General features: G+C 46.0%; 1 protein-coding gene across 1 annotated transcript; it reads right to left on the bottom strand.

Moving 5' to 3' along the window:
* Positions 1–2,569: 2,569 nt before the first annotated feature.
* On the bottom strand, positions 2,570–20,796 carry LOC119812272 (ADP-ribosylation factor 2). Its single transcript, XM_038326818.1, has 5 exons — positions 20,696–20,796; positions 18,314–18,480; positions 13,038–13,148; positions 6,114–6,238; positions 2,570–4,324 (listed from the first exon to the last, which is right to left on the bottom strand). The coding sequence occupies exons 2-5, from the start codon at positions 18,459–18,461 to the stop codon at positions 4,163–4,165; spliced, it is 546 nt and encodes a 181-aa protein (XP_038182746.1). The 5' UTR covers positions 18,462–18,480; positions 20,696–20,796; the 3' UTR covers positions 2,570–4,162.
* Positions 20,797–21,089: the final 293 nt, after the last annotated feature.

A 21,089-nucleotide genomic window follows, 5' to 3' on the forward strand; every position in this document is an offset into this window, starting at 1 on the left:
AAAAAAAAAAAAAAAAAAAAACCGAGGCAAGTCGGGGCTGCAGAGCCAGACCTTGTCTCAAAGGAAAAATATGGGGGCAAAGAAGTGACAGGAGGTACTGGCAAACATGTACTTCCTGGGCATCGAAGGTAGCGCATTAGCACTGTGGACACAGGCTTTGTGGCCTCACCTCTGCCTGCCAGCGGTCAGCAGAGGCCCCAGCTGCTGTTTTCCATTCTGTAGCTTATCATTAGGTATGGCTGCTTGAGGCCTTATCTGCTCTGCTGTTTAACCATCACCAAATCAAGCTGAGCCCCCCAAAAGATTACGCAGGGAGACAGTGCATATTAGCACAACCCCCACAGTAACTCAGATGAAGTCCCGGGTTCCGAGAGGCAGATTTTTTATTTATTTATTTATGTTTTGGTTTTTCAAGAAAGGGTTTCTCTGCGTAGTGCTGGCTGTCCTGGAACTTGTTCTGTAGACCAGGCTGGACTCGAACTCATAGAGAACTCTGCATCCTGAGTGCTGGGATTAAAGCCTGGCTTTAGAGATAGGTATTTTTAACCATGGTCACACAGGTGGCCTGTGATGGAGCAAGAATTTAAATCCCGTGTCTTGACTCCAGTATCCAAGTCCCTGCATCTTAATAATGTTGAGAAGCCCCAGCAAGTAGAAAGTCAGCACCTAGACCTCTCCCACTGTGAGAACACGGGCAGTTCTTCTCTAGGGTAAAGAACTAGAGAGAACACAATGACTCAAGCTCTCAGAGGTGCTGCAGGACAGCATCACGAGCATGAGTGATGGAATTCCTGACTTGAGCATGCCATCCCGGCTGCAGTGGCCGGCCCTAGAAGCCCTGAGTTCCCCAGAACGAAGATTAGAGCAGGGGCCAGGCTCCACTCTGAAATGTTCACCTCATACTGTGGCCAACTCAGAGCAAATTCTTGTTCCACTCCAGGTTCTCTCATTCCTGTTGGGTCCATGACTGTGCATTTCATACTTAATGAGGTATAACTTCTACACCATAAAACTCAGCCATCGTTAACACAGCTCCGGCTCCCAAAGTTTTCCCTCTGCTTCCCTCTCAAGCTCCTGCCAGCCTCCGGGGGCCAGCTGCGTGGTCTTCTGTGGATTCTAGGGCAGCAGTGAGCACTCAGAAGTATGTGGGTCCCAGTGTCACAGAGCTGCATTTTAACAGTGTCCAGGCGGCTCCAGCAAACCCCACTAACTTCTTCCTCCCTTCATTTCTTTACATCACTGGATATGTAAGTGGGCATGCCATGGCACACTCGTGGATATCAGAGGATAACTCGCAGGAGATGTTTTCTTTCTACCACATAAGGGTTCTAGGGGCAGAACTAGGGTTCAGTCTTCCCTGAAGTGCACCCCTCCCCCATTGCTGAGATCACTTTATCTTTTTATACTTGAGTTTCTCCCTCTGTAATGCAGATGCTGCTCATGTGCCTGCCAGGGAAGAGAGGAGGTACACAGTGTAAAGCAGGAGAGCCACTGCACTCGGACTGCCCTTGAGGCTTCTGACATCTTATTACTGCCCTCAAGGCTCTCTGTTCTGATACTTACTTCGCCTTTCTCTTCCAGGCACCCCTGTTTACAGGGTCACCCCTAGTGGTGTACCGCCCTTACTACCTGTAAGGGGAGATGGATTCCCTATTACTTGGGAGCCCCATTGCTCATTTGGGCAGGGCTGTGAGAGGAACTGGGGTAGAGCGGCAGCACCACCTAGTGGCAATGAATAAAAGCAAGCCATACACAAGGGGTTGTGTGGAGGACACTGTTTTAAGTCTCCAGACATGCCACACATCAAAGACAAGGGTGTAAATGATGGCCCACCAAATCTCCAGAGACTTGAACAGTGAGCTAGAGGTATGAGGGATGGGGGAGGGGGGGAGCTGCTGGTCAGTGACTGCTAAAAGCTCCACATTGTCTTCTCTGTTTGCAAGTATATCTGTGAACCACGTGTGTGCCTAGTACCCTCGGAGACCAGATAAAGGTGCCGGGTCCCTTGGGACTGGGGTTACAGACAGTTATTAGTTGCCATGTGGATACTGGAAATTGAACCCGAGTCCTCTGGAAAAGCAACCAGCGCTCTAAACCACTGAGCCATCTCTCTAGCCCTGATACTGTCTTTCCTATAGAAAAGACTCTCAGACTGGAGAGATGGTTCAATGGTTAAGAACTCTTCTGGGTTCAATTCTCAGCACCCACATGGTGGCTCACAACCATCTGTAACTCGTGACGCCTCAGTTCCAAAGCCATGTGAGACATGATGTGGCAGTGCTAGAGAGGGGGTAACCAGGGGTCGGAGGGTGGGGCAGCAGCTCCTGGTGTGTTCTGTTTGTAGGAGAAAGTCAGAAATAAGAGGAAAGAGACTAGCCAGGCGGTGGTGGCGCACGCCTTTAATCCCAGCACTCGGGAGGCAGAGGCAGGCGGATCTCTGAGTTTGAGGCCAGCCTGGTCTACAAGAGCTAGTTCCAGGACAGGCTCTAGAAACTACAGGGAAACCCTGTCTCGAAAAAAACAAAAAAAAAAGAGGAAAGAGACTGGACTCAGTTCACACACCCAGGAGTAATCGCCATGTCTCCTCCTTCCCCAGTAAGTTCTTTATTGTCTAACCAATCACCACGTTTACTGCGGCCTAGCACCAGGCCAGCCACACTAAGCATAATTACAAAGGGCAAGAGACTCCCTGCCAACGGGAGGCGTACAATTTCAACATTTTGCAGGAATTCCTCTGTGTCAAAAATCACATCTGGACTCAGTCACCAGTATTGCAATGAACATTCTTTAAGAGGATTGTTAAAGAATCATCACAGCCCACATTCATAATGGCATGGAATTTTTCCTAGTATAACTTTTTTACCAATGAACAGGTTTATCATGTTCCTTGAAATTCAACTTGCATTCCCCTTCCTAAAATAGGAATCAAGATTCTTTTTGAAAGGGATTTTAAAAGGTTAAGCAGAAGGCTTAGGTAAAATGTGGCCAAGAGTTGTATGGCCAAAGGGCTTGGAGCTGAACCCAGACCCTCTCCAGACCTTCCTATCTATCACTATCCGCAGGACAACACAGCACACATTCCCAAACAGCTCTGGGAACACTACTGCCATGGAGGAGGGAGTCCATGTCACCAGAGCAGTCCAGGTAAAAGATGCTTCTCAGAGCAAAGTTTAGCACCAACCCAGGGAGTACGAGGGGTCACTGGGAGCTTCATCCCCTACATTAACCTCATGACTGTCTCACAAACTCAGAACTCATGGGTGTGCAGTTCAGCAAACAGACACTAACCAAAAGCCTACAGCGGACCAGGACAACCGGACACAGGGCGACTCCACCCAGGAGTAACCGCTTCGTGCGAAGAACATTCAGCACAGAGCAGGAGTGGGAGCAGCAGCCTCGAGGGCCGAGACAGTGAAGCCAGAACACAAGAGCCACCTCACTTCACTTCCTCCAGCCAACCTGCGCTCCACTGTGGACCATGTGGCTTGGGGGAAGAGTCCTGGCCTCCTGCTGGGCCACCAGCCCACAGGGTCTCCATTTGGCAAGTAAGGGACAGGCTGGAAACTTCTCTAGTGTTACAGTCTTGATATTCTAATGAAAAAGGTCACCAATTCCTTGGACTAAAACAAGCTAACCAAGTCAGGCTGAACTAACAGAACTTGGGAAGCGGTCCCCGGAGCCTCTTCACACCTGTGGTAATCACAGATCTCCTCTTGCGATCGCTTTAAAGCATACAAGTGAGCTGCTAGCTTTGGCACGATGGGGAAGAATGACAGTTCCTTCCTTTCTTTTCACAAAAGGATACTGAAATCCAACAGGATTCTGGGTGTGTGGAGATGCCAGACCCAGGATTGCAACAATGGGACCTGTCTGGCTCCAGCTCTCTTCTTTTCCAGCCTGGAGATGCTCTAGCTATCACATCCAGGGGAGGCCTCAGCAAAAATGACCATCAAAGCTAGTGAAATGGAAGGTAGCATTCAAAATGTAACACTGGTTTTCTTAAAATGGAATACTGGTTTTCCTATAGCGTGTATAAGGCACGGTGTGAGAAAGCCGCCCCCACTCCCAGCTGCACAGCCCCATGGGCTCCTCACACGCTCACATGCACACAGGAAAGGCCAGCTGGCTTTGCCACAATGCACGGGGAATGGGCTGCTTCTGATCACTTCTGGTTTTTGAGCTGGTTGGAGAGCCAGTCCAGGCCTTCGTAAAGCCCATCTCCACTGGTGGCACACGTAGCCTGAATGTACCAGTTTCTCTGGCGAAGGGAATGTAAGCCGAGCTTGTCTGTGATCTCTGCTGCATTCATGGCATTAGGAAGATCCTTAAAGAAAACAAGCAGACAGTTTACCAACTGTATCCGTGCCATACAATAGGACTTTACTCTAAAACATACCTTGACCCACCATCCCTGTTTCAGTTACTCAGGCCCAAAACCTTCACTTTTTTTTTTCTCAGTCCACACAACAGGAAATCCCAACGGCCCTACCATCAGAACTGGTTCAGAATCTGACCACCTCTCCCGGCCTCTCTGCCACCACCTTGATCTGATCCCACCATAGCTCCTCACCCGGATAATGGAAACAAGCTCTTCATGGCTCATCCTGCATCTGCGCTTGCTCCTAATGCCTAGTCAATCACACCCTCCTATCAAAGCCACACCAGAATGGCCCCTCTCCAGGGAAGAGCCAAAGCTGCCACCATGGCCTGCCAGGCTCTGGGGCCTCTAAGTGGCTTACTTCATCTTTTTATCATAGCATCCCTATGTGTGATCATTTGATAAAAGTTATTTACTCAGCGTATTAATTATACACCATGTTTCTTTTAACTAGAAAGTAAGGCAGAAATCTTTCTCTTTTCTCTGACCCATACCTGGGTTACCCACACAGTAAGCTAAAACTAGCTGGACTAGATTAGCCTCAAAGGAAGATCTAGATGTACAATATGAAAGAATGTCAAATGTATGCTAAGCAAAAATACAGGTTACAAAACAGTGATACCATAACCTCTGGAATTTAAATAGAAATATAATCACATAATTGCTTATATAGACATAGAAAGTTTTATCTCTAGAAAGACATACAAAAAAATTGACTGTTTTATCCGACAATCAAAGTGAGAGGAACGGAAGGTAGCATTCAGAATGTAACACTGGCTTTCTTTTAATGGAATACTGCTTTTTTTACGAGCTGTCTAAGTCTCAGTGTAAGAGCGCTGCCCCCACTCCCAGCCACACAGTCCCAGGGACTCTTCACACGTCCACATGCACACAGGGAAGGTGTTCCACTTGACATTCTAAACTGCTTTTCAAATTTCTACCTTGGACAGGTTCGGTTTTTAATCAATAAAAACAAAGCCATTATTTTCTTGCTTAAAGCCTGCTGTGTCCAGAGTGAAGCTGCCTGGCACCCTATGAGCACGACAGGGTACAGGCGAGTGAACCATGAGGCGTTCCCCTCAGGAGGACATATCTAGAGTGGAGCTGAGAAGAGAACCTGTGGCTGGTCAGTCTCAAGTGACAGCACTGTCCTTCCAGCACAACCTCAGCTGCAGGGGGAAAGCAGAAGAGGACGCACAGCCCTGGCATTGGGTTCTGCTCAGACTCAGAGGTTGGGCAGCTCTGCACCTGCCTTCCTCCCATATTTCATGGACTTCCCTTTCTAGATGAGCCTCTTCCTCCCCAAGCTGCCCTCTATCTAACCCCCATCCCCACATTTTGCTTCTGGAACCTGTGGCTCCCTTCCGTCCTGGCTCAGATCTAAGAGTCACTCCCAGCACTTCCCACAGCCCTTCTGCACCCCCTCACAGAACTGACTTCCAGACATATTGAGTCTCTATTCACTGCCTCTCCTCCCACTACAGAGCAAACACAAATGCAGGGCCTTGTGTCGTGTTCATTGCTAAGTACCCAGAACCTGCGGCAAAGCCAGGAACTTAGCGGGTGCCCCATTGATATTTTCAGAGTGACTATGAGACATTATAAAAAGGAGATGGAGGAAAGGCGGTGGTTGGGACTGGTGAGGAGGAGGCAGACATCTAATTTAGATATCTATACATTTAAATGAGTCATCTGGCAGTAAATTTCAGTGTTCGGAAAGCTAACAACTGCATACCTGCTTGTTTACAAACACCAATAAAACTGCATCTCGGAGCTCGTCTTCTGCTAACATTCTGGTTAGTTCTTCCCGGGCCTCATTGACCCGCTCTCTATCATTACTGTCAACCACGAAAATCAGACCTGAAAAGAAATCCCAAGCATGTTAGTAACACGAACCGGAGAGCGCCGCTGTTCCTCTATCCACACAGCTGCTCCCTGCTCAGGCCTGGGATCCCAGCACTGGGGGAGGTAATGAGACAGAAATGTCACACACAAGTTCAAGGTCAGGCTGAGCTGACCCTGTCTCTCCCCCTCCCCCTTACACCTTTTGGAAAGTCTATATAATCTCCACAGTTGGGAAGCTTCCACATTTGTCTCTCCTGTCTCATTCAGAAGGATCACAGCCCCTTACCAGACTAACCAGAGGGAACAAAGAAAAGTTAGGCTTAGTTACTAGTCACCTGCTTTCCACCTCAGAGGGGAAAGAGTTTTGGAAGAGCATGGTTTATACATGAACAGCGTCTGAGGATGTTGCCCTAAAACAGAGCCTGAACCAAAGGCCTGGGAGCAGGTGTGCTGTCTTGGAATGGGTTCTTCAGGAAGCAGGTGTGAGGCCTTAAGGGCGCAAAGGACTGAAGGAAGGGACGGTTAACATAAAAACAAGCAGTCGGACTGGCAACTCCCAAGTGAACAGTGTTGGATGCTGTTGGACATTCCAAGCCATATGAAACCTTTTATCCCCCCAAAAAGAACCCAAAAGCTGTGAAACCCTCAACATTTGTAGGTCACATTTCTGAGACCGTCAAGAGATTCTTATGGACACCTACGGTAAAGAATTGGTTGCTCTTTTGTGGCCAGCACTTACAGTGGGAGCAGAGTCCACCTCTGCTAGTTTACACTAATGAAATTGTCCCTGGGGAAGGGAGGGCGGCAGGGTTTGACTCACATGGCCAAGTGATTCACTCCATGCGCCTGTAATGAAGTCCAATGAAAACAATGTGTACAAGAGCTCAGGGAAACTTCCCTGGTGGCACTTCTGTTCACCGTCTCACATCCATGCACTAGCAGAATCAGGTGCCGCTCCCGGAACTTGGGGGCAGCAGCCAACAGGAGCTGCGGCTGGCAGGCACCCTCCCGGGTCTTTCCCACTGCACTCATACTGTGATCGGAAGGACAGCTCTGTGCTGAGTTCTGGGATTCATCCCCCACAAGCTATCAGACCTACCAGTGGGGTGAAAACTACCAGAATGTAACCATCCAGCAGGAAGTCAGGGTGGCTGGGGGACCCCAATCCTACCACAGCTGATGACAGAAGTGAGGGGACCTCATACAAGACTGTGTCTCTAAACTGTGAAGTGCAGTCCAGTTCTGGGTAGTGGTTGTCAGAGCCTTGACATGCCCATAGATCAGTAGAGAAGTCCCAGGAGGTGAGAAACCCAGGCAGGCTGAAGGAGGCACCATGAGCTACCACACCACACCTAGGGAATGGCTGACCCCTGTACAGATTTGCCACATTGCTGGAGGAAGCAGTAAGGCAGGAAGAATGTGCAGGGGTGAGCACAGACTGGGGAAGAGTCCCTGTCAGTATTCCACGGGACAACAACAGTAGCAAGTTGGCAGTTGGCTGACAGCAAGGCCTTTGAGACAGAAATGAGAAGCTGCTGCCAAAAGAACTTGCATGATCCTCGGCTGAACTACCAGTAGTGACAGCTACTCCATTTCTGGGGTGTGGGTGCTGACAGGCTGATTTTCTGGGTATCAATCAGATTGTCCCTGGAATATTACTCTGCTAAAGTCGGACCCAAACACTCTTAAGTCACAGGCACTCTGGAGGTCTCAAAGAGCTAGCGGGACAAGGTATCAGACACTGGTCACGTGATATAAGCAGGGAAACTCCTGGACGAAAACACTTGGCAAGAGATTGACAGCTATCTTCAGACATCAGAAGGGCCATGGCATCGATCAGGGAGCTCTGGAGGCCTCAACGAGGAGACAGAAGACAAGCAGAAGGAAATCACAGGAAGTCCCCAGGACAGAGGCAGAGGACTGCAGAGAAAGTGAGCCTCTGCTAGAACTCTGCTAGCGGTGACCAGCTTAAGGCCCAGCTCGTGGGGGGTCTGCAGGAGGAGACTCTGGTAGGGAAACGGAAATAGGGTCAGATGACACTGAGGTTTCACAACAGTCCAAGGGAGAGAACCAGGCCTGGCCCTCCGCCCAGGCCTCCATGTGTCCCAGGCCCTCCAGGCAGTCTACCCAGAAGACAAGCGCTCTCAGGATTTCTGACATACTTATAGTCTTCATGTGAGTCAAAGCCGTATCTGCTATATCACCAGATTAGAAAGAAAAACACTCAGGACCCCACCCACATAGGTCTGGGATGCTACTTGCAGTTCTGAACTCCAATTCTGACTAAGTACTCTAGCTGATGTGAAAATTCAAGCAGATCCTTAGCTGCCAATGCAAAACCCACAAAGCAGGAATGACTGTTAGCGCTCTGCTAGTCCTAACTCAAGGATAACTTTATGTCCTTGTTGGGGAATGTTATTTTCAGGTGTGTGACTTTTGTTTTGCTGCATTTGTTTAACTCCGTGAAGCTGTGTTACTGTGCTGTCTAAAACACCTGATGGTCCTAATTAAAAGATGAATGGCCAATAACGAGGCAGAAGCAAGGATAGGCAGGACTAGCAGGCAGAGTATAAATAGAAGGAGAACCGAGAACAAGGAGAACACTAGGGGCCAGCCACTCAGCAAGTCAAGGAAAAGAAGTAAAGAAAGCTATAGAGAAATAGAGAAAGATAAAAGCCCGGAGGCAAAGGCAGTCGGGATAATTTAGGCTAGAAAAAGCTGGCAAGAAACAAGACAAGCTAAGGCCAAGGATTTATAAGTAAAAACAAGCCTCCATGTGTGTGATTTATTTGGGAGCTGGGTGGTGGGGCCCTCAAAGAGCCAAACGTCATAAAACACATCCTTTACTGAATACTTCCATCAACATGATGTTGCCCGTGTGCATGAGACCCAAGCAGCCACAGATGGAGTCCTCTAAAATCAAGAGCCAAAATACATACTTCTTCCCTTAAAAATAAAGTAGAATTACATCAGACTGTATAGTATGTCCTACTTTGATCTAGGTCCTGATCTAAGAAGCTACCATCAGTGCGACCACACTTTCAAAGAGAAAAGGTACGCCGATACAAGAAGAGCTTGTTAAGCCCTACATAGTTGGAGAACCATGAGTTCCAGGCAAGCCTGACCTCACAGCAACACCCTGCGGTAGAGCACTTGCCTGGCATATGCAAGGTTCTAGGTTTGATCTCAGCCTTGCCCCTCACCCCGCTAGGAAAGGAGGAAGGTAGGGGGAATATATGTATTACATTTATTATATCATCTACACTTGTAGAAAAGGTATGTGTAGACACAAAAAATAAAGGTGTTTGTGTGTACGAGGTAAACTGAGAAATAAAACTTTTTTCTTTGTATCCTTTCCTCTTTTCTTTCTTCTTCTTTTTTTTTTTCTTTTGATACAGATACACTACCATTCAATAATGAATGAACCAATGTGAGTATAGTAGCTCACAACCTTAGGCCCAGCACAGGGGAGGCAGAGGCAGGTGTATCTCTGAGCTCAAGGCCAGCCTGGTCTACAGAGTAGGCTCAAGGACAGCCAAGGCTACACAGAGAAAACCTGTCTCAACCTGCCACCTCCATCAAAAAAATAACCCACAGAACAAGGAGAACAATCCACATTAGAAGTAATGAGCTATTTTATACACACTACAGTTATCAGAAAATCAGACAGTTTAAACTCTAGTCTATATAGGTAAACCCTCACGGGGCTGAGAAAGCGTTCTAGCCCTGAGCTTTATCCTTAGGCTTTTTGTTTGGAAACATCTCACAAAGCTGACAAGGCTAGTCCTGAATTTATTCTGCAGCCCAGGCAGACCCCGAATTTGTGATCCTCCCTTGACATTCTGAGTAGCCGGGATTTCAGGCCTGTACCTCCAGGCTCAGTTTTTGATGTCTTAATAGAGAATTATAAGCATTCATTAAGGTCTGTTATGACCTTAACAGACTGATGAAGAAAATTTAAATTAAAAGGCAGCCTGACCTTTGGGAAGTTGGCAGACAAAATAGGGACAGCATCCAACACTCCTCACAGATGAGGCGTGGGCCAGCTAGAGACGGCAAGTCCATTCTTCACAAAGTTCCTTCTTGCTATTTCAGAAGCCCAAACTACCACCCTTACTCCCAGAACACAGCTACTTCCTCCACCAAAGCAACAGTTACTGAAATTCTGTAAAATTAGGCTTGTTACAAACAGAAAACTGAAGACAAAATGCACCTCTGCTTGACACTGACATGCGAAAACTAAACAGGGAGGAAGAAGTGTGGCCAGAGAGCACTGCCATCTGGCTCCTGAGCGCTGCGGTCTCCGCCACACAACTGAGCTCTTCACAAAATTATTCTCATTTTAGCCCCAGGATTTGGGCAAAAGGCATTATCCTCTTTTTAACATGAGGGTATGGAGATTGAAGAAATTACCTGACTTTCCTAAGATTTCTTAGCAGCTGTGGTTCAAACCCAGCTGGACTAGTTTATTACAGAAGAGAAGGTGCAAAGTGGCCAAGCTGCCAAGCGCCAGTCCAAGATAAATACCCACTTCAGTGAGCATCAAAAATGCATCCTATTTGCAAGGCCTAAATCATAATATGAAAGTCTAGACTTCGCCACAGGAATGATGCGGTTTCTCTGGAAATAAAGACTCAAGCATTTTTCTTGACTTCCTTGTATAGAATGTACTTCAGAAAATTCCTTATTTAAAAGGATTTCAGCAGACAAATAGAGAAGGAGTAACAATGGGTCTGGGGGAGTGGCTTGAAGTCCTTGCAAAAGGCCCTGGTCAAACCCCAACAACACAAAGACAACAATAAAGAGTTCAAGGCCAGTCTGCAGTAGGCGGTCCTCTCAGAAGGAATAACACAATTTAAAGAAACCACCATTTTGCAACTCCTAACAAAACAGAGTACTCAACATCATTCAAAGTACACTAGGAGTACCTGGTAAAAGGTTGATAGGAGTTTCATTTGGGAAAGTTAGGCTGACATCATGTGAGCACACTTGGCATCAAAGTATGAAAACCCAGAAGCTGCAGGGGGCTCAAGGTGGGAGAGGCCAGTGTTTCATGGGTGCTGGATTTCAGTTGTACAAGATGAGGTAGCTTTTGAAGACAGGCAACGATTATGATGGTGCAACATTATGAATGAATTTAATACCAATGACCTATAAGCTTAAAAGTAGTTTATATCCCCCAAAAGAGAGTGTGTATAAACTTTATATATATATATATATATATATATATGTATGTATACATACACACAAACAATATGACAACATTAACAGAATACAAGTACAAAACAACAACAGAGAAACCTTTCATCCGATCATTCTGCTCATAGGTAAATCAAGATAATTGAAATAAGGACTCTGCTGGACCCAGTGGCGCACACCGTAATTCCAGCACTCAGGAGGCAGAGGCCAGAAGAACTCCAATACCTGCAGAAGAATGTTCACAGCAGCACTGTTCACGAGAGCAAAAAAGGGAAAGCAACCTAAATGTTCATTAATTAATGAACAAGCCAGGGTCAGGCAGTGGTGGCACATGCCTTTAGTCTCAACACTCAGGAAGCAGAGGCAGGTGAATCTCTGAGTTCAAGGCCAGCCTGGTCTACAAAGCGAGTTTCCAGACAGCCAGGGCCACACAAAGCCTGTCTCAAAAAACCAAAACAAGAAAAAAAAGTATATTTTGTTGTTGTTGTCATATTGTGTGTATGTATACATACATACATACATACATGCATATATATGTATGAATATATAAAGTTTATACACACACATACTCGTGGGAGGAGGGATAAAGACACACACTTGTCCAGGCTCATTTAAAACTCAGGATCTTCCCACTGCAGCCTCCCTAGCTGAATCAGCCAATTTTGTCCTATAGTGAAGGCTCACTACATTTTAAGTTCAAAGCCATCCTGGGTTACATAATCTTGTCTCAAAAGAAGAAAACCTTTTTTAAAACCCACCCTATTTTGAGGAAACATACTCTAAAATCTACAAGCTGGGAAAATAACTACAAATATAGTTATGTGTCAAGTGTGACAGCAAAAGAATAGCATTAAGATATAAAGGGACAACTAACCAGGGGGTGTGGTCCTAAAGATTGCAAATGTTAAGTCTTTACTATTAAACACATGCAATAAAAACTCCATCAGCTTTAGAATCTTCAAAAGCGAATATATCCTAAGTAGACTCCAAAGTGATTAATGTGTAGATGCCATACGGTGACGAGCCGACATGGGAACCAGGGTGTGAAAACCATGTGAACAGTCTATTTCAACTGACAAGACCCAGGAAGGCACCATTTACTGAAAACACAGCTCTGGGGACATAACTGAATTAGAACTACTTCCCAGAGATTACCGGTAAGGGAACAAGGTGCAGATCTGAGACGGGTGTCCATGCCTGCTCATAAACACCTGGAGCAGGGGGCCATCAGGGAAGCACTGTGGCCACACAGATGACAGAATTTGGGGCTCCAGCCATCCCTAGTCATCCCTTTCCCTATGGACGTGATTTCCAGATATTCTCAGGAGATTTAAAGGAGATGACTGAATTCAAATTCTTCAAAAACTGGCACTTGATCTAAGAGAACACATCCCTCAGTTAACTGAAAGATGAAACCCATTAAGCTAACCATTTTCCAACCTTTCTGCACTAAAAAGAGTTAAAACCCAGGTCTTTTTCTGGGCTATGTCTAGGACCAATGTCACAAAGACACTTCCCCGGTCAGAATGGCTGGCTACCCTAATAAGGCAGTGCCAGCAGGCATCACAGGTTCCCAATCTTCAGACACAGTCAGTAGGCACACTTCGAGCTTTACCTTGAGTGTTCTGGAAGTAATGTCGCCACAAAGGTCTGATTTTGTCTTGGCCACCAACATCCCAGACTGTGAAGCTGATGTTTTTATATTCTACAGTCTCCACATTGAAACCTAAGTAGGAAAGTTAGAAAAACTTTTCATTATGATTTTCACTGGTTCAACAATTCAAGATAACTCATGGATAGCACTGCTAATTTATAAAGCAGCTTGTAAACCAAAGAGTTCCCGGTCACAAGAAGAAAGTCCGCACTCTGTCATTCACTGTGCCTGGTGTCTCAAAACCTCTCTACTCTGACCACCACCCATCTAGTCAGCAACTTCCCAGCTCTGCTTTCTCCAACAGAAGACCTTCCAGGGAGCTTCTGAACAAAGAGCAGCCATTCATGGAAGTGATTCCCACTGCCCAGCACACAGTGTAAGAGTGTACTGACTTCTTCCCCAAACTATTCACTTCTAGCTTAGAAAATCGAGACTGTAATGACCATTTCCCCCACCTCTGTACTGGACTCACCTACCCAGACAGTCTGAAGACTGCTACACAACGCTCATCTCTCCTGAGTCATCTCCAGCCTGTCCTCTGCACGTCTGTGCACTTTCATATTCCACATTTTAAAAATTCAATCTAAGCTGGGTTTAGTAACACATCCTGCAAACCCAGCACTCCAGACAGAGGAAGGCAGACCAGGAGTTCAAGGTGATCCTCAGCTGCCTAAAGAGTTCAAGTGCAGCTTGGGCACAGCCTCATTAAAACCCTGTGCATCCCTGTTAATGCCACATCTTTACCTCCTATGGCTTTCTATTTGCTCTTCTAAAGTCAAGGAAATTTCTGAAAATGAGTAATGAATTCTTTCTAATAATACTTGAATAAGGGCTAGAGAGATGACTCAGCAGTTAAGAGCACTGACTGCTCTTCCAGAGGATCCGGGTTCAATTTCCAGCACCTACATGGTAGCTCACAACTGTCTATAACTCCAAGATCTAACACCCTCAGACATGCAGACAGACAGACAGACCAATACACATAAAATAAAAAAATAAATTAAAAAAAAACTGAATAAAGTTTAAACAAATATAACAGGAAGTGGTACAGAAAGGCACACCTCTGAATGACAATTTAGTATATGACAAGGCATTTCACATTAGCATGGAGAAGTTATTCAGTAAAGATTGTTGTGTAATTCTACACTCTTGAAAGTCAAATACCTAGGCAATGGTCACTTTATCTGTTCTTCAAAAAATTTTAGTTATTTTATGTGCATACATGTTTTGTTAATATGTATTTATATGCACATTTGCATCTGGTACCCAAGGAGGACAGAAAAGGGTGTTGGATCCCCTGTTAGAAATGGTTGAGAGCATCATCTGTGGACTAGGAACTGAACCTGGATCTTCTGCAAGACCAGCAAGTGCTCGTAAATGCTGAGCCATCTCTCTAGTCCCTTGATTGTCTTTTTAATGAAAAATATAAACCTTGTAAAGTTAGTAGGAAAAAAATACCAGCAAATATTTTATGTGTTTAAAGGTACCATAAAACTCAGAAAGAAAAAAACATAAATTTGGTTATCTAATAATATAAATTCCCTTTTTGCTATGTCAACATAGCAAAAACCAAGGTTGGAAGACAAATTTATCAACAGGAAAATAAGCACCTGACAAGAGTTGATCATGATCTTAGACTGCACTTCTTCAAGTTAGTAAGAGAGTAAACATCACAACAAAAACAACTGGACATTCAAAAGAAAAAGCAGAGCAAAGGAAGACATTTTGATTGATTCGCCTACAATAAAACAATCCTAGTAGCAGTCAGTGTCTTCTCCGTCAGATGGCAGGTTTCCACTGTCACTGCTGGGGCACAGCCTTTGGAGACTAGCCTGGGAGCCTGGGTGTGCACATTAAATATTCACCCCTCATGTGAAGCCGTCTTCCAGAGCCTACCACAAAGAAATGAAGTACATGTTTGCAAATATGTAAGGCAGGGTCTGGAGAGATGCTCAGTGGTTAGAGCACTGGCTGCTCTTCCAGAGGGCCTGGGTTTAATTCCCAGCACCCACATGGTGGCTCACAACTGTCTGTAACTCCAGTTCCAAGGGATCAGATGCCCTCTTCTAGCCTCTAAAAGCACCAGATCCACAAGTAGTGTACAGATATAAATGCAGGCAAAATACCCACATACATAAAATAGAAAATAAAAATAAATGTTTTTTAAAAGTAAAAGATACTTACATAAAAACAAACAAGTGAGCCTGCCATGGCAGTACAGGCCTGAAAGTTTAGCGCTTGAGAGGATGAAGCAAGAAAATGGCTGCCAGTTTAAGGTCACCTACATAGCAAGACTGTGTCTTAAAAGATTAAACAACAACAGCAACCAAGTCCAGCACACTAAGGGCTGGGAAAATAGCTCAGGAAATAAAGTGTGAGGGCCTAGATTCAGTCCCCAGAAGGAGGGCGGGGATGGGGTGAGGTGGGAAGAGGGTGAGGGTAGGGGTGGGATGAGGTAAGGTGGGGTGGGGTTTGGAAGGGGTGGGCTAGAGGGTTTGTAATCCCAGAAGTGGAGAAACAGAGACAGGAGGGTCCCTGGGGCTTGCTGACCAACCAGCCTGACCTGGTCAGGTGAGTTCCATGCCAGTGAGAGATTCTATCTGAAACTTAGGAGTGAAGGGTGGAGAGGTAGGGTTAGATAAGACTGAAGAATGATACCCAAGGCTAAACCCTGGCCTTGACACTCTGAAAGGCAGGCTTACATGTGCTCATGAATACACACACACACACACACACACACACAGAGAGAGAGAGAGAGAGAGAGAGAGAGAGAGAGAGAGAGAGAGAACTGCAAATAACCTAACCACCTATCAATGAATTAGTTTAAAATATAGCCATATAATGGAATACTAAACCAGTTATCAAAAACATCCTGCTGCTGTCCCTTTTAATCTAGTGAAGGCCAGCTCATTCTTTTGGTCTCAGTTTAAGAGTTAAGTCTCTAGGGCATCTCTTCATTGGTGGCATCAGCCTTCTGTTTAGCTCTATTTACCTAGTGAGCCAGCAAGTCATACTGCTCTCTTTCAAGGTGGTTTTGTCCTCTAGAAGCACTGGCTTCTTTAACATGGTGGCAGCTTTCAATGCTGGCGAAGTTTCACTAGCGAAGGAAGTCATGTGGCCAAGTTCAGCTCCATGAAGGAAGCGGTGCAAGGGCAAAGATGTTGAGGAGCGTGATTCATTGGAGGTCATTAGTTCAACAACAAACTATCACATCTGTATGCAATTCATTTACCAAAGATTTATCAGACACCTAACATGGCCAGGCGTCTTAATGAACGCTGGGGACGGTGAACAAGTCACGCATGCTTCCTTACTTACACTGTTAGGAAGAAGACAGTGAACAATCAATAAACCACAAACATTTCAAGTTTTATTAAGGACTTCAAGATACTCTGGAAACTTAGAGCAAGGGAAAAGGAAAGGAGCCTCTGAGAAAGAATGTTTAAACTGAGACACAAAAGAGTAGGCTGGCAGCGTTCTCTAGGTAAAAGGGAAGAGGCAAAGAAAGAAGGCAGGAGAGCATTCCAGAGGGAAATCTCAACACCGCTGAGGAGTGCAAACTGAGAAAACAGCACTCATTTTACAAACATACCCAGCAAAATCCTTCAACAGAATATTTAAAGACTATCCAAAACCTGTATATATTTTTGCATATAAAAATTTATAGAAGCATGTATTTTTGTCTTATTTGCATGTGTGTGTGTGTGTGTGTGTGTGTGTGTGTGTGTGTGTGAGTGTGTGTACAGTCATGCATGTGCCATGTAGAACATGTGGAGGTCAGAGGGCAACTTTGTGGAGTTCCAGGAATCGAACTCAGGTGCAGGAACCGAAATCAGGTGGTCAGGCAGGTAGCAAGAGCCTTTGCCTGCTGAGCTATGTCCCAGCCTATTTATTGTTTTTAGAACTGGGGAGAGCTGTTTTCATCTTGAACTAAAACATTTTCAAACTGTATGTGTGAACATTTCTATCCATTTACAACTTTCTTCAAATGCTTCAACCTCTGAAGCAAGCGCCTCAGGTCAAAGTTGAGCCATCTCAGGCACACCAGAAAGATGGTGCGCAAAGGCACATGACAGCCTGGGGATCTGGTTTTGTAGGCAAGTCACAAGGCAAAGATTAAGTTGTCACAACTGCTTTTGCAAATCTCCTAAAGAGTCCACAAAACACAGTGCTGGTTCAGTGAGGGCAGGCTGCTGAAACCCTTCAGCTGGACACCATCCACCTCGCGGATCTGTCCTGAAGCAGGGCGAGACTTTAAACACTACGAGCACACCTGGTTCAAAGAGATGCTCGCAAGGGAAGTCAGGTAGAGCGAGGCTGAGAAAGGCAGGGCTAGTTCCCACCTAAGGCTTGACCTAGGTCCGACTCCATAGCGAGAGTAGAGAGCAGCGCTTCCTTCCTTACCATCTCAGTGGTTACTCTCTTTTCCTCATTGCCAAGCAAATAGAGCTAAATCTGCTTAACCTAAACTTGTTCACGACTCTCGTGTAAGCCAAGGAAGGTGCCAGGGATGCTAAGAAGCACTTAGAAATACCTATGGTGGGGCACAGTGGTACACTGAGGAGGATGAATCAGAAGAAGTGTTACAAGTTCAAAGTCAGCCTGTACAGTGTAAAACCTAGTCTCCAAAAACAAAATAACACAACATCATCTGGGGCTTCAAATGTACATTCTTGAAGCAGTCAAAGTTTTTTTTTTTTTTAAAAAATATTCAATATAAAAAGCACATCAGGGGCTGGAGTAAAATGCTTGTTGATTAAGAATGAGGACCTGAGGTTAGATCCCCAGCTCACAAGTAAAAGCTTGGTGGGCAGTGGTGGTACATGTCTTTAATCCCAGCAATTGGGAGGCAGAGATAGGAAGGTCTGCCTGGTCCACATAGTGAGCTCAAGGACAGTCAGAGCTACACAGAGAAACCCTGTCTGAAAACACAACAAAAGAGATAGACCTGATGGCACGTCTGTAACCATGTTGTCGGGAGGTGGGGGGACGGGGGGCATACAGGAAGATCTTCAAGCTTAATAGCCAGTCAGCCTTGTCAAAATGGCAAGCTCTGGATTCAGTGAAGAGGCTCTGTCTCAAAAAAATAAGGTGGAAGGTGATAGAAAAGACACCTGATGTGAACATGCATACACACTCATGACACATACATATGCAAATGAAACTTTTGAAAAAACAACACATCAAAGTACAACATGCTAAACTATGAACTGGAAAGGCCACAGGCATGGACATACCTATGGTAGGGATGGTTGTCACAATCTCTCCCAGCTTCAACTTGTACAAAATGGTGGTTTTGCCAGCTGCGTCCAAGCCCACCATGAGAATCCGCATTTCCTTCTTCCCAAATAGGCTTTTAAACAGTTTTTCAAAAACATTCCCCATTGTAGATGAATTCTGTAACCTGAATGAAAAGCAAGTTAAACAGTTATTTTCTGATATATATATATATATATATATATATATATGTATATATATACACATATATTCATTGATAAATGTATAAAAGCAGAATACATAAAATACATGGCACAATTAGTAGTGATTCCTAGTAAAAGTTAAGTACAGCTTGGCCACTAAGGAAAAGTGTGTCTTGTTTTCAAAAGGAGACAATACTAAGCCCTCCTCTGATGTTTTGCCAGAAAACTGTATTTTCCACTGCAGCATCCAAGTGGGAAGTGAGAAGACAGTCAATGCCATGCTATGGTACAGCCTTCAGTCATCTTAAGCATGGAAGAAATGCCACAATATATACTATACTTTCTTCTAAGCCCATCTGAAATGAAAATTTAGGGAGCAGACACCCTGTTCTCCACAATATGAAGCAAAGTTCTTAAGGTGGGTAAAACAGTGATATCTCTAGGAAACTATAGCTGCCCTTGGCTGGCAGACCATACCAATACTGCGAGAAGAACTAAAGTTCCAGAGTTGAAGATACCAAGTACTGGGGACACACATCAAGTAGGTAGGTTGAGGGAATACTTTAGTATCCAGCATTCAATAGTGTTGACCATCTGGTTTTTTTGTTTGTTTGTTTGGTTTGATTTTTTTTTTTTTTTTGAGACAGGGTTTCTCTGTAGCTTTGGAGTCTGTCCTGGAACTTGCTCTGTTTTCCAGCCTGACCTCAAACTCACAGAGATCCTCCTGCCTCTGCCTCCCGAGAGCTGGGATTAAAGTCGTGGGCCATCACCACCTGGCAGAGTTGACCATCTTAGAATTTATGAACAGATACAAATATGAATGATTGACTCTAAAGGTCCACGAATGTTCATGAACCAAAGACAGCTACTGTAACCATGTCAAGGAAAAGGTAATTAATTCGCAGACCATACCCCTCCCTGTCCCCCCTCCAATCATTACTCCCTAGAAGGTAATTATTCTGTTGACTGTAACAGCTTAAACATCAGCAGATAGTAGAATACCCGGCAGGTCACCTGACAAAGCAATGCCGTCAGATGAGTTTTTGCAGAACGTTCCTCGAATAGGATCTGCCTATTCAAACGGTGTGATATTTCAGACTGAAAAGCTGAACTACTTGCACCCCAGTATACTCTATTCAACAATGACTGTTCAAAAACACGTTCTTGAGCCCAAAGCCCAAACAAAACAAATCCCCACAATCTCCTTTGTTCCAGAAACCATGGTTTGCCTTTACAAATTGTTCACCAAGGAAAGCTGTACTGGTGTGTGTGTGTGTGTGTGTGTGTGTGTATGTGTTCATCCAGATTCTAGTGACTCAGAGGGGAGAATGACCAATTCCAGAAGTCCCGCTTTTGAAAGTCAACAGTTCCTACAACAGTTTAATACCGTGGACTATGGCCAAGTACACACCACTCCATTCCACCACGAGAGAGGGTGAGCACACTTCTGTACACATATAGGAGCCAAATGATCAAAGAAAGAATGACTACTTTCCTCATTCACGGGTCTGTCATGCTCTAAAAACCGTCCAGTACCTTGACGCATTCAAAATTCCTAGATTCCTTTCATGTTTCCGAGGGGTGTGGGGGGCGAGAAGTGTCATAGACCAGGAAACTCAAAGGGCCATTCATTCGGAGGAAAGGGAGGAACCTCCTGCTTCCAGTCCCCTGGAGGCCCAGTGCCAGAGTCTCCCTGCCACCACACAGCGCATTCATGGTTGTCCCGCTCGTTTCCCTTCGTTCATCACCCCGCTCCGGTGCCAGAGGTCCTAGGACGCACGGTGGGCAAGGGGACCCTCTGGAGTAAGATCCATCAACTCTAGAGCCCTTTTCCAAACGTCCGCAGAGAAAGATCACAAGTGGCAATGATAGTGAGACCTCAAGGGCACGAGCGACAGCAGTAGTCAAGGTGAGCGCGCGCAGGGGCGGGCACGCGCACCGTGAATCTGGGGCCGGTGAGGGCTCTGTCTGCCCGGGCCACCAGGCTGGCTCCCTCGGGACAGCGGACCGCTACGCCGCAGAGCCCGCCAGGCGTCAATCCGCTCTGCGCCGTCCGGCCCGACGGAGGCGGGGAATCTAGTGGACCCAGCCCCTTTCGGAAGGCAGCCGCCGCCGCTCTCCGGTGTTTTGCCCGCTGACAATCAGGACACCAGCCGGGCCTCGAGACCAGCCATCCCTCCCCTGCAGCCCGCCACTCACCTGTCTCTGCTGTGTTCACCTCCACAAAGCCAGTCCCGAAGGCGCTACTCAGCCGCGGCCGCTGGGAAGAAGTCGGCTCTCAATAAAATGGCGACTGGCTGGGGGCGGAAACAACAACCAACCAATCATCTGTCGCCTTCTGGGAACCCTTGAACCAATAACCTCGAAGTTCCTTGAGTGACAAGAAGTTTGACCAATGGAAAAAACAATAAAGGGTGGGCGCGAGTAGGCCCGACCCCCGCGACCTAGGCGACGGCACCAAGCTCTGGAAATGCCGGCTTCATCTTCCAATGGGAGCTCACTGCCATCCGGGCGAGCCGCGCCTACGTGCCCCACCCCAAGGCTACAGGCAACCAATCAGAAAAGCAGAAAGAGTTCCGATTTGCCCCGCCAA

This window comes from Arvicola amphibius, chromosome 4, assembly GCF_903992535.2.
Source record: "Arvicola amphibius chromosome 4, mArvAmp1.2, whole genome shotgun sequence".
Classification (NCBI taxonomy): Eukaryota; Metazoa; Chordata; class Mammalia; order Rodentia; family Cricetidae; genus Arvicola; species Arvicola amphibius.

Excerpts from the sequence above, each read along its gene's own strand:
- LOC119812272 (XM_038326818.1), bottom strand. The coding sequence starts at position 18,461 with ATGGGGAATGTTTTTGAAAAACTGTTTAAAAGCCTATTTGGGAAGAAG. Across the intron at positions 13,149-18,313 it reads GACAACCATCCCTACCATAG|GTTTCAATGTGGAGACTGTA; the intron begins GTATGTCCATGC and ends TTTCCTACTTAG. Across the intron at positions 4,325-6,113 it reads TGGTGTTTGTAAACAAGCAG|GATCTTCCTAATGCCATGAA; the intron begins GTATGCAGTTGT and ends GTTTTCTTTAAG.